Source organism: Falco punctatus, assembly GCF_963210335.1.
Source record: "Falco punctatus genome assembly, chromosome: Z".
In the NCBI taxonomy this organism is placed as follows: domain Eukaryota; kingdom Metazoa; phylum Chordata; class Aves; order Falconiformes; family Falconidae; genus Falco; species Falco punctatus.
The window spans coordinates 52,198,867-52,214,596 of NC_137586.1; the positions used below are offsets into that span (position 1 = coordinate 52,198,867).

The window sequence follows — 15,730 nt, forward strand, 5'->3', positions numbered from 1 at the left end:
GGACTCTATGATCTTAAAGGTCTTTCCTAACCTAAACAATTCTGTGATTCTAAAACCTGCTGCAAGGACTTACGGTGCTTTCGTCTGCAGCAGACGGTACCGGCTGTTGTGGGAGAGAGGAAAATGGATTACATGGATGCTGCTGTGATCTGGCATGGCATTTCCTATGTTCCACTCCCTGGTCAGCAGTGGCCATGTTTCTGTTAGCTACAGCCAGCTCTCAAAGATCTCAGAAGTCTTTTCAAGTGCTAAAAAACCCCTTATGAGTTCAGTTTATCTGTTTTGCACAGTACTTACTTAAAGCCTGTATAAAAGGAACAATCTTTGCACTTGAAGAGTTTTTTTCCTCCGTGCTTGTCACGGTAGTGACGCCGAATGCTCTGTATGTAACCCGAGGAGAATTCACAAAATTCACAGTTAAGGATGGCTTCCATTTTTTCCATTCCTGCAGCACTCCCAGAAAGTGGGACTGGGCTGATGTTGTTGTTGTTCCTGGCCAAAGCTGCAGACTGGTAGTGGTTCAACTGCTGCTGAACATCAGGAGGCTCAGAGTATGAAGAGTCTGTAGAGAAACAGGGAGAAGTTGTTATTCCAGGTGCATAAACAGATCTGAAAAGGTTTGAGGCGTGCTCCAGAACCTATTGGCTCTTAAAGGGAGTTGATCGAGATGTTGGTTATGAAATCCGCCGACAGCTTTCTGAAGGGATTAAGAAAAACAGGTGTAGCACTTCTTAATCTAATCTAAACTAATCTAATATGTATTCTACAATTTAAAAGGTGATCAATATAAATTCTGCTTTTTAAATCTGATTTAGGTAGGAAAGAGGTGACAGATTTCTATGATTCTATGATTTGAGTTAAAATTAGTCTAAAAAGAAGTCTGGTTTTAAGACACGTAATTTGTGAAGGTAAACACATGAATCATACTGCCAAGTGTTTATGTGTTTGGTGCATAAACCAGATCAGATCCTCTCAAATGTCTTATGCCAGTTCACACCAGATGAAGATCTGGCATAGGATACATGTAAATAGCCTATCTAAAAGTGGGGGTGGGGGGTGGAAATATGAAAGGGAAAATAAATGGATACCCTTCCCTTCTTATTCAATTAAGAAACACACATCAGAAGTTCACTTCAGCGAAATGATGCAATGTAACTTTGTCACATTTGAAGCAGTCTTCACAAAAGGTAATTCCAAGTTCCCTAAGCAGATGATATTTGAAATTAAGTCATCATTAGAAAAAAAGGTATTTAATGATAAATTCCACTAAAGCAAACTTCTAAACCACATTTCCTTAGAAGCTGCAAGTTTGCTGCACTGAGAAAGAGACCTCTTTGTATAGATATGTCTGTATAGATGTATCCCTTCTACAACCCAGCAGAACTCTGTGACACCATTTTAATGGTATGTGGAGAAACACAGCCCGGAGATGTCTCAGTACTAAAACTGAAAGCTATAATACTTTAGTTGGACCCAAAAAAACAGAAGAGGGGGAGGGTGGTGTTCAACCTTTCCCAGCACATTGCTTGAATGTAGAGGTTAGGAATCCATCTGCTTTGTCCTATATAACCCACAGCTGCCCATGAATGGCACAAATGAAAGCGGATGAATAAAGCACAGATGAATTTCAGTGTAACTTTCCTGAAAAGAAGACAAAAGCCTCTTTTCTTAAGCTTTCTGGAAGAAGGGGGAAAAAAGCTAGGGGGGAGGGACGTTGGGATACAAACTGTACCAGCTACCTCCTGCTTTGATGGGTACTTCATTTTCCAAAGCTTAATTTCCCGAAGCTAGATATGTAGGAATTCTCCAACAGACATACTTGTGGGAACTTAGCACCATGCATTCTAACCAATTAGTATGTAGAAACAAAAGGCAAGCAGGCCTAATACAGCATTCAGTGTGGGGACTTCTCCACCTGTCTCCAAAACAGTAAAAGGCCTGCTTTCTTTTCTCACTACCACAGAAGGGGGTTATACATGCCAGAGAAATGAAAAACAAACTAACAACATTAAAAAAACCCAAAACACAAGCAGGAGATAAATGTCTCCAGGCTCCCCTGGCTTCAATACCAGGTGTACAGTAAAGACAAAGGCAGAGACATAAAAGATGCTGGTAAATTGAATGAAATACTTTTTGTTTTTCCTATGCAAGCCTCATGAAATGAGGCTGGATTACAATGCAGCATTTATCATCTCTTGTTTCCACCACTTCTACAGCAGGTTTGCTCACCATGAGTGCTCACAGTGAGCTCCACCTGTTCAAATGTCAAGGCTTTCTTCTCCTTGTGTTTGAAACAGACTCCTCACTTCATTTACTTTGGCACAGGCCAGGCCTGAGGAGCTGCAAACCTCTGCACAAGTCTCTTCTCCCTCAAAAGCAGCAATTGTGCACTCACCCTGTTTTGGAACCAGACCTTGAGGCCCAGAACAATGCATAGTTCAGAGCAGATCTGCTGACTTGCATATCTGCAGCCTGGTGTCTGGGCTACAGGGTTCAATGCTTCTAAAAGCTTAAAACACAGTTAGACAATTTCCTGACAAGGATATGACTGCCTGAAAAAAGTTAATCACACTGGAAACAGTCCTTTTTGTACGTGTACTAGCCAAACTACTTGTAGAGTACTGACTGAAGTCTAGTTTATAGCTTACTGTTCCCTTCCTCAGGAGGAAAGGATCAAAAATTTCCATCACATCATCAAGGTTCCTAGCAAAAGTTTCAGTGACATCCATTGCTAAAAACATTACAGGTTTAAAAATTATTATTTTCAGAACAAGGAAGTTTTCTTAGTATCTGGAAGATCTACTATACTTCAGATGTTTTCACTTCCCTTGTCATCTGGTGTCTATTATTCCAGCTTTCATACTTCCAATCTGATACTTACCTACTGCCGTGGAATCTGGTATATGAAAACTGCAAAAGAACATGTCTATTCCCACAGAAAAAAAAGTACACAAAGTAGCTTTCCTTGTCATCAGGAACAGCCAAAAGCAAATTCTACCTTTAAAAATTTGAATTCTTACTGTCTTTCAACCAGAATTCATGCTGGCCACCTTGCAATTTTTAGTATATTGCTCTGTTACAATTAAGATAGTTATGATATTTACAGAAAAAAAGCCACCTAAAGAGCTTATACGGAAAGTTTACACATAAACAATGTTATCATGCATGTCCCTAGTTCTGCCTGTGTATTCTTCTCCTTTTCCCTTGTCAAATGCTTTCATTATTTTGCAATCCTTCTGCAGTGCAAGATTTAGCACTTCCTGAAGAAACCCACCCAGGATTAACACATGTATAGGGCTTCTGTTAAGTTTCTGAGAATCAGCTTGCCAGACAACTACCCTAGCATGCAGGTGGAAACCAGCTCCATCAGGAACACTGTGGTCAGAGTCTGAAGCCAACTAAAGGCATGGGATGGGAGGCTTTCCACCAGCTTGACTGAACCACACTTTTTCATGCCCACTCCAAAACCAGTGAAGGCAGTGGAAAGACAGCAACTGACTCGAGTTTGCTTCCAAACATGCGGTTTAGCACACAGCACATAATGAACTGTCAGCAAATAAGAAACATGATGGAGTCAAGGGTTTGGATTTTTTTATTTATTTTTCAAAAGCAGTACCTGAGAGAAGGACGAGAGGAGGGAGGCAAATCCCCTCAGTCAAGGATCAAGCACTGCCTTAAACTGGCAGAGCACTTCTACACAGGCACCACCTCCGTTCTGCTGGAAGAACAGACTGGTGTTCCAAACAGCTCTGCATGTACTTCAGTGCTGGGCTAACTTAAGATGTTGACGAAGTACAAGCCTTAGCATTTACACAAGTCTCAAGCTGCTGGACACCTTTTGGTGGTGTTGCTGCAACAACACAGGATGCCTGAATGTTAAGAGTAGAGAATGAAGGAGGAAGACAAGAAAACGTTCCCCTCAGAACTGACCAATAATTCAGTCCCAGCTGTAAACAATGCAAATTCCACCTCAGACTTTTTCCTGCACCCCAAGCACAAACGGTTGGGGGCACTCCAGCAAAGTGTTAACAGCTTTGACCTGGAGCAGGAAGAGGGTCTAGCCATCCATGTCTGAAAAAAGTAAAATGGCCTTAGAAGCCTACATCAAAGTCAGAAAGCAGAAGAAAGACATTAAAATAAGAAAAGGGAAGAGTTAAGAGGATTTGTATTAAATAATGTAAAGCATAAATGCAAAGAGAAAACATGAAGGGGAAGACAATAAAGAAAAATAAAACATTAGGAAGTACTGATCACATGTTAAGGAAAAAAAGGCATTTTTTTCTATGAACAGCCTTGACACAGCAGAAGAAAATAAAGTATGTTCATATATGCAATGCAAGGAAAGAAAACTGAATACTTAGCTATGACTGATTTTAAAATGTCAAACAAAAAAAAGCCCACACCAAAACCACTGAGATCCATTTTTAAAAGTAATCTTATCCAAAATGAATGGAAGGACTTCACCATACCACTCCAAAAGCAAAGTAACGGCATGGGACAATCTGACGTAAAAGGAAGGACACCTACAATCATGCTAAGAGTCAAAAATTATCAGTAATTGATGTACTCAGAATGGAAGAACAGTGGTGATGCTGCAAATCCCAATTTTGAGATTTCACATATCACATCTACCCTACAGACTACCTGCACAGGAAGAATAACAAGTCTAGCAAGTAGTGTAATCCCTGCCAGCACCTATGGATCTAAAAGACTACAGAATCTACCCTCAGGATACAACAGCATTCTCATATCCAAGTGCAGAAATGACTAGTTGAAAGGAAAGCAGTAGAAATTATTGTCCACATGGTGACTCATCAACACAGCCGTATCTAAATTACTACTGTGTGCTGGTAATAACACGTAAGTTAAGTTTCATTGTGTCTCTGCATGGGGTGAAGAGAGACAGCTTTCCAGAGTACCTAAACCACTTAAATGCCCAGTAAGTGATGCTGCCACTCTGAAAACTTTTATTCAGAGTAAGATACAAAGACTGGCATAATGAGTCTGTCAACGGTACTGGAAGTTACTACAGCGCAATGCAATGCAATGCAATTGTGAAAATGCAGCTTGATACACATCTGCATACCCTGGGGAAAAATATACAATGAAAACCTACCACAGAAACAAAATGAAAACCCGAGTTTTCATGGATCCACTGCAGCATACAACATGTTTCAGATACCTAAAAAAACCACACTTGAGATCTTTTCAGAAGAAAAAAGTAACTAAATATTCTGATCCAGACACATAAATTTACTCAAAAATTAAATGGTGTTTTAGTACCTCATAGGTATTTTCAGAGCTATCAATGAACATATGCACACACTAAAAACAAGACATCTAAACCAAACAACAGACCAGAAATACACCTGGACATGTCTAAGTAAGAGTGACTGAGCAGCAGTTGAGAAACCAGAGGAAAAAGTTCCTATTAAAGGAAAGAAATCAAACTCTTCCTTCATCCTTTTAGGGTTAAAAGAACTAGACACATGTACTACAAGTATTTATATGCCTGTACAATGAGGGGTAGGGATGGAGGAAGAAACAATGTTCAGGAAAAGCAGCCATTTGAGCACACTGGAAAGCAAGTTTATTGCATTTGCAAACTACTAATAATTCAATAGCTCAATGACCAGAAGGAGACAGTGGGAGACAACAACGAAGATACCAAGCTTTCCTGATACATCCACACAGAAACATCAACCAAAGTCAAGAGATCAGCATTTTTACGACAAATGAAACTGGGGAAGGGGATGTTTGGCTCCTGAGATAAGAAAAGAACTGAAGACAATGTATAAATAACAAAAAGTGCTTAAAAATGCTTTGGGGGGCAAAAGGGAATTAGTAATAATACAGGCCTAGAACATTATAGAAAAAGTCCTAAAGAGACTAGAAGGAAAATATTTGGAAAGCTCTTTAATTTTCTCTGAATTCATTCATATAGAGAAGATTTCTGTGAAGAATGACAAAAAAAAATCCAAAGAATAAAGAAAAGCAGCAGACAAATGGTTTCCTCCAGGTAGAAATGCATTTGTGAAACCAAATCAAGATGCAATACTATACCAAAAAACATGAACAAACAAAATACATGGTCAAAAACACAGGGGATTGAACTAATAATAATTATTATTTTAAAAGGCATAAGATAAGTCTAAGAGTGGAATTTACAAGATTTAGGAACATAATCCTTTCCAAAATTCATTGGGACTCAAAATTACCAGCTCACTGAGCAGTAGGATAGCATACAGTCATGAATGGCAACAGCTTGAAAAGTGGGAAGGTGGCAAAGCAGGGTGTCATATAAAGATTGTCAAGACTACACACATTTGTTCACTTTATGCCATGCAGCACTGACCTGGAAGGAAGAATATGTGGGAGGGTGAAATGAGCTGGCAATAAATTAAGCTGAGGAGAAGGGAAGACAGAGAGACTAAGACTCAGAGGGATGCAACAAAACATTCATGAAGGAGCTTAGGGAACCATACAGTACAAGGAAATTTTATTCACTGCATGTTTAAAAACAGAATATGAACCTACTCCTCTACCTAAATTCGGAATTCTACTAAAGAACTACCACATTGCTAGGATGTTGTGAACAAGAAGTTACAGAAACAAATGTTATGTCCTTGTTCACACAATCCAAAAGACAAAAGAGTAACCAGAGAGGAACTGCAAGTTAAAGGATTTACACACACACACACAAAAAACCTAAACGCAAATCCAAAACAACCAAAACCAAGCCACCAAAACCCAAAAACCTTGCTGGGAGGAATTTATTTCTGCATTATCTGTAAAGGACATTTTTTGGATCATTTTGGACCAGCTTTTGTGAGGAAGGTATTATACATACATCTAAGGCTCGTAAGTGGGCAACCATAAAGATACATGGCCTATGCGATCTTATTTATTCAAAACAGGTGAGAAACTATATCCATATTATTTCTTTGTAACTTTGAATCTCCTTAAGTCATGTGCACACCTATCTCTGAATAGAACTGGATATATGCTATGCAGCTTCTTGTGCTAATATCAAAGGGACATAAATTTAATCTAAGAAGAAAAAAATAGTAATTTTATCATCTGAATTAATTTACAAAGAGAGTCTCATACTGCTGCCTGCTGAAGAATCTTGGCATTTCATAGTTGAGATCAAGGAAAGAATGTGTAATATATATAAATTATAAAATAAAAAAATAGTCTGTATAAGATGATACAAAGGAAATCAGCAGGAATTACGTAAGACTTAGGAAGCAGTAAGGTAGTTGATGAAATAAGTTATATCCTATTACTTCCATCAGAAGAGAAGGATCAGTCCAAGAGCTTCCCATGCCATTCTGTTTTTGAGTACGCAATACTACCAGGGATTCCTATTAGCATTAGCTTTCAAGACAGGCACAACATGGTCATGAATACTGCCTGAATCATTACCCAGCTCTGTTAATGCTTTGATTTGGAAGGATCAGTTTGAGTGGTCAGAAAACACTTAATCATAAAGCCATTTAATTTCTAGTTATCCCTTCTTTTCACCTGTCCTCCCCACAACAAAACTTCCTTCCTGGCTTCAACTCAGTTTAACTTTTCTGCAGTTCTTTACGTGACTTGGCCACTTACTAGTCACGTTTAGGCTGCACACAACCCTCTCATAAACTAGGTTTTTTCAGTAGCTGCTCCACCACTTGCAACCTTTGCAACATCAGTGCCAAGCCACTACAGCTTTCTAAGCACACCAATTGCTTTGCCCATTGCCATTTTCACTTACAACACAGAGATGATGCATGGGGAGTGCATTGTGTTCCCCTTCCTCCAGCATTCATGTTGTTTTACCGGTGTTTATCCACTGTGTTCCATTTAAAGAATATTACAGGCTGAGAATCTGCTGCCACTGGCTTATAACAGGTGAAGAGTTTGATCTGTTTGTCATGTTTTAAACCTATATTCTTATAATTTGTTATTCAAGGAAATTCTATTGTCCAAATACAGGATGGCACTTGAAACAAGAATTCCGTAACATGTCAAACATTGGGATCTCCATGTGCTTACCTATTTCCATAAAATGCATAGAATACAAAGTTGCCTAGCTATTCCTTATTCTGTTGAGCTAAACTCTAACCCCATAAATGGAAGCATCTTACAGAAAAGAGGAACACAAACAGATCTGGAAATAGGTCTAGCAAGATGCTCATTTAACTGTTCTGCCAAAAGGACTTAATGGTAACAGGTTTGTTTCTGAATTTACAAAGATTTCCTACTTTGATTGATTCTTCATTCAGACAATAATCCACTGAGCCACTTTTGGGGGCATTGGTAACTGAACCATCCTCATGCTGTTACGCTCCATTATTTCCTTCTCATCTTTAAGGGCAATTCATCAGACATTTTTCAGGAGCACTCCGCATTTCCTTCTTTATTACTCTGGCCCTTTATGTATTTGTATTAATAAAAACATACAGCCACAAACACACATGCTGCTGTCACCTAAACGCTCACTGGCCTCTAAGCTGGAAATGAAGAGGGGAAAGAAATACAGCTTTATGAAGTGCTACGTTTTTGCATCCTGCTTTAAAACTGGCCCTAAAATTACAGTGACAATATATGGGTACTGAGGATCCATCCTAATCACAGAGCTCAGTAACCTGAAATTTGTTTTGGAGACCTCCAGCATACACCTTGACATCATTATTATCATTATTACCAGCAACAGAAAAGCCTCATCTCTATCACCAGCTCTGAGCTTAGATCACTTCGGGCAGTATTTTCAAGGACTGGTACCAAAATGTACCAACAGTGTCCCTTAAAGAAGAAATAAACCCAGCTACTTAAACATCAAACTTTGGGCCATCAACTATGGTGATGACATATGTCCATTTCACCAGAGCTAAAATAAGCAAAGGAGTTTTACTCTCTGTCAAGCACCAAATCCCTCTAGCAGCATTTAGATCAATAGAAAGTAACTGAAGTCTCAGGAGACAGGGAGAGCATCAGTTATCTTACACAAGAAGGCTACTAACACGTGGGAACAACAGCCTACAGAAATGCTCTCTTGCACAGCACCGGTCAAGTTATACCACATATACTTTGACAGCAATAGCATCCTTTTTACACTGTACAGAGTGATCACAAATTCCAGGGACAGCAGTAGCACTTGACAGCTAAGAAAGCATCACCTACCACTTCATCCCCTATCCTAAACGTAAACATCAGAGAAAAAAAAAATCGCAAAAAACCCCCAGGAAAAAACCAACAAGAGTATAGATATGCCTCTTTCTTTCTTTCCCCTGTGGGTGCAATCACATCACTTCTGTTTGCCCAGAAGGAATCCAGAAGATGTTTCTTCTTTCATTTATTAATTCATCCACCTAAACAACTTAACTCTGTCTTCTTTCTACCTTAGACAAGTCTTCCAGTATCACACCAATCCCACTGCAGCAGGCCAGCCAAATCCATGAAGACTGACAGCAAACTTCTCCCAACTGCATGAGTTCCTGTCTCCATCCTGTTGAGTCTCAATTTTGCCTTTACCCATTCAGTTCCAGCACAAAAAGCTCAGGACCAGAAAAAAGTACAATGAACAGCAAGTTGACACCTCGCTGAGCACAGCCAATGACAGAATAAACATCTCCCTCCATTCCACTAGCCACAAAACTGTTCGCAACATGCTGTAGGAAAAGGCCAAATCTCAAACAACTACATGCCAGTGGAAGAGAGCTGCAGAGAACAAGGTCATCCTCAGTGCCCTAGGTCCTTGAAATGGTGAGGAGTTTTGTTCAGTAAACTTGGAGGTGAACAAACCCTGCACTTTTTCCACCAGTCCCTGCCAATCTGATGCTGGAGAAAAGTTCCCATCTGATTCAACATCTGGTAATTAGTTTAACGCTGACCACAAGAAGTAGGACACAACAGCAAGTACCAGGGATTTTTAACAAGCATTGGCAGGCGATGCGGCCACTGTGGGAAAGAAAGAAAGGCGACGTCTGAGGGAAAAGTAGAAACTTGCTCTAGGTTAGAGAAAGAAGGAACACAGCCAGGGGAAAAAGCAGCCTGCAAGGGAGATGAGTTAATCTGATACTTCAGAGTAAGCATGCAACATCACCCCTATGGGGCACAAAAGGAGGGAAACAGGCAGAACAAGTACACAGCTCTTTGCAGCCTGCCTGCAACTACCAAAGCAGAGGCACCTTCTGTTTTGCAGCATGCAAATCACCACCTTGCATCCTTAACATGGATGCTACCCTTCCAACTCACCTTGCAATTAAAGCCATTAGGTATTGAAGACTTGCCTGAATTTTCCCTGTAGTTACTGCAGGCTCGCTGCCTTCTCAGTCAAACAATAGGGTCTCAAACTTCAAAAGAGTGGGGTCCAAACCCCCTCCCCCCCCTCAAAAAAAACCCGAAACAAACCAAAAGAAAACCCAACAAAAAAAAAAATCCAAACTATGAACAGGCTATTCTGTTCCAACGTTAAGTTTTCCAGGCTGTGAGGACTCTGACCATTGTGGTCTTCCCCAAACAGCAGCCGATAAGACACAAGAGCAACAATGAGAGAAACAGCACCCACAATAGCAACAATGAGAGAAACAGCACCAAAGGTGAAGAGGACAGCCTTAAGAATGCTCTGCCCTGATTGGAAGGTTAGAAAAATATCCCTTATCAAGAGCAACAGTGCCCACAAATAGAAATAAACAAATCAGCCACAAACTATGATATGGATTTGAAAAGAAAAATTAAAATCAGGGGTAGTGTATCTGAGCGTATGGAGTGTTTGCCTTTTTTTCTGAAAGGTGGAAGGAAGACGGAGATGTGTGGTTCTAGGGCTGAGTGGATCACTGTAACAAACCTGCCTCATTGGCACCAGTTAAGACATTTTTGTTGAAAAGTCTCCTTGCTTATCACTATTCTCTCTTGTTCTGGTACTACATGAAATTGCTTTAGCAAACCTGCTAAAGGCCCTCTGCACCACTCAGGATTTCATCTGTCAAGTGGCATGGAAGACACACACCCTGATTATACATTATCCACTTTGAAAAAGTGTACAGAAATGGGAAGGGATTTACAGTTCTTAAACAACAGTCCCAGAAACAGGACTTAGTCAAGCAGTTTTGTACCCAGCCTAGCTCTGGCAAAGCAAGCGAATGTATTTATGTTACAGTCTCTATCTGAAGCAAAGTTCTGTTCCGCTGGCAAGGACTAAAGTTCAGGAAAAAGCTGGGACAGGGGACGGGGTGTTTCACTTAGCAGTTTTCATCGCATTCGCTGCTGCAAGTTATTAAATTTAATGAAGATGTTGACATACCATGTACTGGGAAACTCGAAAAATCTTCTCGTTCTGACCCTGCATGTGTTTTGTGATGTATGTTGGTATTAATGATAGATCCCATTTTGTTTGCACAACAGCGAAAAGCACGGTTGTTAACCTTCAAGGGCACAAATACAGTGTGCTGTTTTCTACATTCCAAAAACTGGTTACCACTAAAATGGAATGATCTTGTACAACAGCAGGATGACTGAGAAGACATTAGAAACCACATCCAGGTCTGTCTAGTCCATCACTTGCACTTCACTTTTATTTTGACAATTCAATATTCTTAATCAGTAAAATTAAAAAGTCTATTAGTTTTAATTACTGAATACAGTTATGATACTAACAAATCCATGAGGCTCCAAATCTGCTAGCCATACGAATAAAGAGTAGTACTTTGCTCTACAACAGAGTTAGGACGAAGGGGTTATCCTCACAAAATAAACAGCTGTTCAAAAAAGCAGTAGTACTAGCCAGGGCAATTTAGGGCAAGTATTTTCCATCTCCCAAGACGCTTTTGTGTGAAGTCATAACACGAAACCGTTTATCAATCTATGGACTCATTCTACTTTATGGGCTTTATGACAGTAGGTTGCACTAATGGATTTCCCCTGTTTATAAGAGGAAGGCAGTCCACCACCTCCACAGCCCTTGAATACAATCCAACATGCATAACACCAGTGCTTAGACAAACAGCATCTGTTGCCATGTGCTTTACCCTTAGCTGATGACTACTTTGCATATAACACCTGTTGCTATTGTTCCTATTCCTGTTTTCTAGTGTTCAGTCACACAATTTTTGTCTCTGCCTTGCTTCCAACTCTTTCTTATTGAAAGAGACTATAGTCTTCTGATGTCACACCTTAACAATGCAGATCCTTGCACTCAAGTCAACAGGAATGGAGCTGACCCTGCACAGTGCAGCACTGGAAACCCTTATCAGTGACACATACTGCCTCATAGGATGACAGTATCATCAATAAATGCATACAACCCTTCTTGGCAGAACTTAACATGAATAGAATTTCTGATTCTCACAAGGCTACGCAAGAACACAGCAACAGATCTTGTCAGGGGATTCACCCAATCCTCCTAGTAGTCTGTAATATTTCAATTTACACTGAATTTCTACCACATAAGTTCTCAAAAGTGTTAAGGGAAATAAGTAAACCCAAACAAACAAAAAGCCAACTACTCAAATGCAAATAAACACCACCATTTCCTTCTTGCGAAAGGAAAAATACCTGTAAGCCATCAGGAGAGCAAAAGGACATTCTACCACAATGGCTACCTTATCATTTCAACAAGAGTTGGACACAACAAACTAGTCAGTGTTCCCATGCTATGCAAAACAGAAAAGTTGCACTGGTGATCAACATTTGCTGGAGGTTTTGTGGTTGTTTGTAAGAAAAATACCCTCAAAACAAAACATCATCACCCCACTCCTGCCAAAAAACCAAGAGTGCTTTACCTCTAGTTAGATTAGGACACAATGAAAACAGGTTCCTTGCATATCAATATGTTGTCCAACATGCAAAGAGAGGTAGGATACAAAAAGCTGCATCTTCCAATGATGTCTCTGTAAGAAAGCCCTTTCTACTGGCTTGCCAAGACTGATGCAATCGCCTTCTTATACCACTGCCTTAAGAGAGGCATGCAAGAACAGGGTGGTTGTTATGCTTTCTATGACAATGTAGTTGCCAGGGTTGGGCCCACCTAAAACATTCAGCATCTACTCCACTTTAACTTCACTTCCTCAAAAAGTATACCAAGGATATATATCAAACCATCTCCAGGATATACAGTGGAACACTTCAGATACACTTGCTGCTACCAAACAGTACTAAAAGAGATGAGTCACAGAAATTTAAATACATGCACATCTTTTAATGAATGAATTAATCTAAAAGAACAAAAGAAATGTTCTACGAAAGGTCCCTCAGGGAACAATTTCTGCAGGGAAAAAAAGCATCAAGCAGAAGTTTCACTGGGCTGTTGTCCCAAAACAGTTCTATTCAGACACACACTCTGCTATTACAATTCACTACCCTTTTCCCTTTTCTCTATTTTTACAGGGCTCAACAATTGACAAAATTAGTTCTACTAGCTCCTCAAATCTCCCCAAGTCATCCTGCTCTATTTCCTATTCCAACCACAATATTCATCCAAGAAAAGACCCTTTCTGCAACCATTTCAATTACACGAGCCTACTGCATACCTACCAACCTACAAAGCAAGTTCATAACCATGTGACACAACCTTTTGTCTGCCTTTCACCCCAGCCCTAATTCAATTTTGCATCCCCAGTGAATTAACTTGATCACAGCCCACACTGTAGGTTATTTATACACACTAACACAGGCACGATCCAACTACACTACACTACACCATGGAGCTCCACTTAATATTGGCTCCAGCTGGACATAACAGTGCCTGTCAGACAGACCTACATTTCTTACTACTGGGAGCATTTTTTTATCTAGTACCACATATCACCTGCAACTTGCAGGCCTAGGCCACAGACACATTGTTTTATTTCCTTCTAAAAACCAAAAATAAACTTGATCTGCAGCCAACTTACTAATGTAAAAAAATTACTTAAAACAGGTTATTCTTTCCTCAAGCAATGCTGAAAATGTTAACACGACTACTGTAACACCTGTACGCTTCTGACTAGCTCCCCAGTGGGCGGTTTCTATTATTGTCAAAGTGACTTAACCATTAACCCTGTTTAAAGTTGATCAAGCTAACTGGGACAAATTCTGCCTTGGTTTTAGGCTGCAATACAGGTCTAGGTAACATAGTCAACTTCATGAAATGGTTTTGTTAACAGAGTAATCATTTTGTCTATTTTGAAAGAAAGTCCCTAGAAGCTGTAAAATTATCTTCTACAGAGATCTGCACTTGAATTTTAACTTCACTAATCATGACTTTTAGCTCCTGGGATAAGCAAAAAAAGGAGTACATAAACATTGTTCCCCAAACTCAAATACCATCCTTCTCTATCTCCTAACACTTCATTGCTACCAAAAGATGGCTAACACACAGGAAAGACTAGGACAGCCACTGAAAATTATTCTCTACTTCTTAGTCAGTAAAGAAACATTTTTTTTAAAAAAGCAATAAAAAAGCAGCAGAATAGATCACAAGATGTACTCTGCTTGTTGGATTAGTTTAAACTAGCATTATCAAAAATAAAAGCTCAGTTAGTAAGTCTTCATTGCACTGTTCCAGACAACCCTTTGACAAAAGGTAGTCTTGAGGGCAGCTGGTCAAAATCTTTTGGTAAGATTCTGATTCTGACCCCAGAAACGACATGCTAAACCACAAAAAATATTATTCATGTCTCTCTTGTTCCTCAATAAAATATTTACATGGTGATTACTTTTTTCTTCAAATTCATTCGTGACATTTTCTGAACTAATTTCTTATTTTTCAGCCTCATTTCATGCTCTTTTCTGGTGAGAAAGGAAAGAAGGAAAGATGGAAGACCAAAAATGCTATAAAGTGATTACTGATAATATTTACCTACCATTCTTAGTTTGCCCATAACCCAAGCAAAACAGTAACAACAAAAAAAACCCTAAGAACCTCTCAAACTTCTTGAAAAAAGCTATTTCTTCCCCCTCTTCTAATACACTCTCCATCCATCCCAGTTCTTTGAACATCTGCAGGTCTAACCTTTTATTTATAGTCACATACATTCTCCTCCCATGTCAATGCAACTCATTCAGGAATTAAGATTTTTTCCCCCAAGTCCACCTCTTTTCTTAACTGGCAGGAAGTGATACCCAGGTCTTTTCTTATTTGGCAGGAAGCAACACCCAAAATGTGCTTCATAAGTTACCACTTAAAAAGCCTTAATGCTTGCTGTGAAACCACACATCTTCTATGAGTCTGAATTTTCCCTGCTAACAGTGTCCTCTCCTCTACTTCTTTCTAAATATATCTTCTGCATACTCCTTCAGTACAAGGGGATTAACAGCTTTCAAAGAAAGCATGGAAAAGAAAACAGTTCTCAGATTCTCCTTCCTGCAGATGCAGCTTAATATCTGAAGGTACATTTGGTGTCCTCTGTAGCAAGGACAAGAAGAATAATTACTTTTATTATCATTACAGGTTCACATTTTAAGCTTAACCATGTGGTTTCATTGAAGTGCTCTGCTAACAAGATAAAGGGGTGTTTTTCAGGAGCATGGACAGAATTAGATGATCCCTTTCCCACTGGCTATCAATAGAAGCTCTGCCTTTGAAAATTTTCTACAATTTAAATCTCTGCTAAGAAGTAAAGCCAGCACTGACATACTCCAAAATCAACTGGCGACAGGATAAGCTAATGTTGTGTGAACTGGTGAGGATCTAAAGCAGGTCACTTCCTACAACACCATGTTTATGATTTGGTTTTGATGCAACTTCTGGTTTTTTGTTAATGAT

General features: G+C 39.5%; 1 protein-coding gene across 6 annotated transcripts in view; it reads right to left on the reverse strand.

Moving 5' to 3' along the window:
• ZNF462 (zinc finger protein 462) overlaps positions 1-15,730 on the reverse strand; it is a 94,010-nt gene that overhangs the window by 21,238 nt on the left and 57,042 nt on the right. For all 6 annotated transcript variants that reach the window (XM_080372373.1, XM_080372369.1, XM_080372372.1 and 3 more), the window contains one exon: positions 298-562. In XM_080372373.1, the coding sequence (XP_080228499.1) occupies positions 298-562 (265 nt within the window). The remainder of the gene's footprint in view (positions 1-297; positions 563-15,730) is intronic.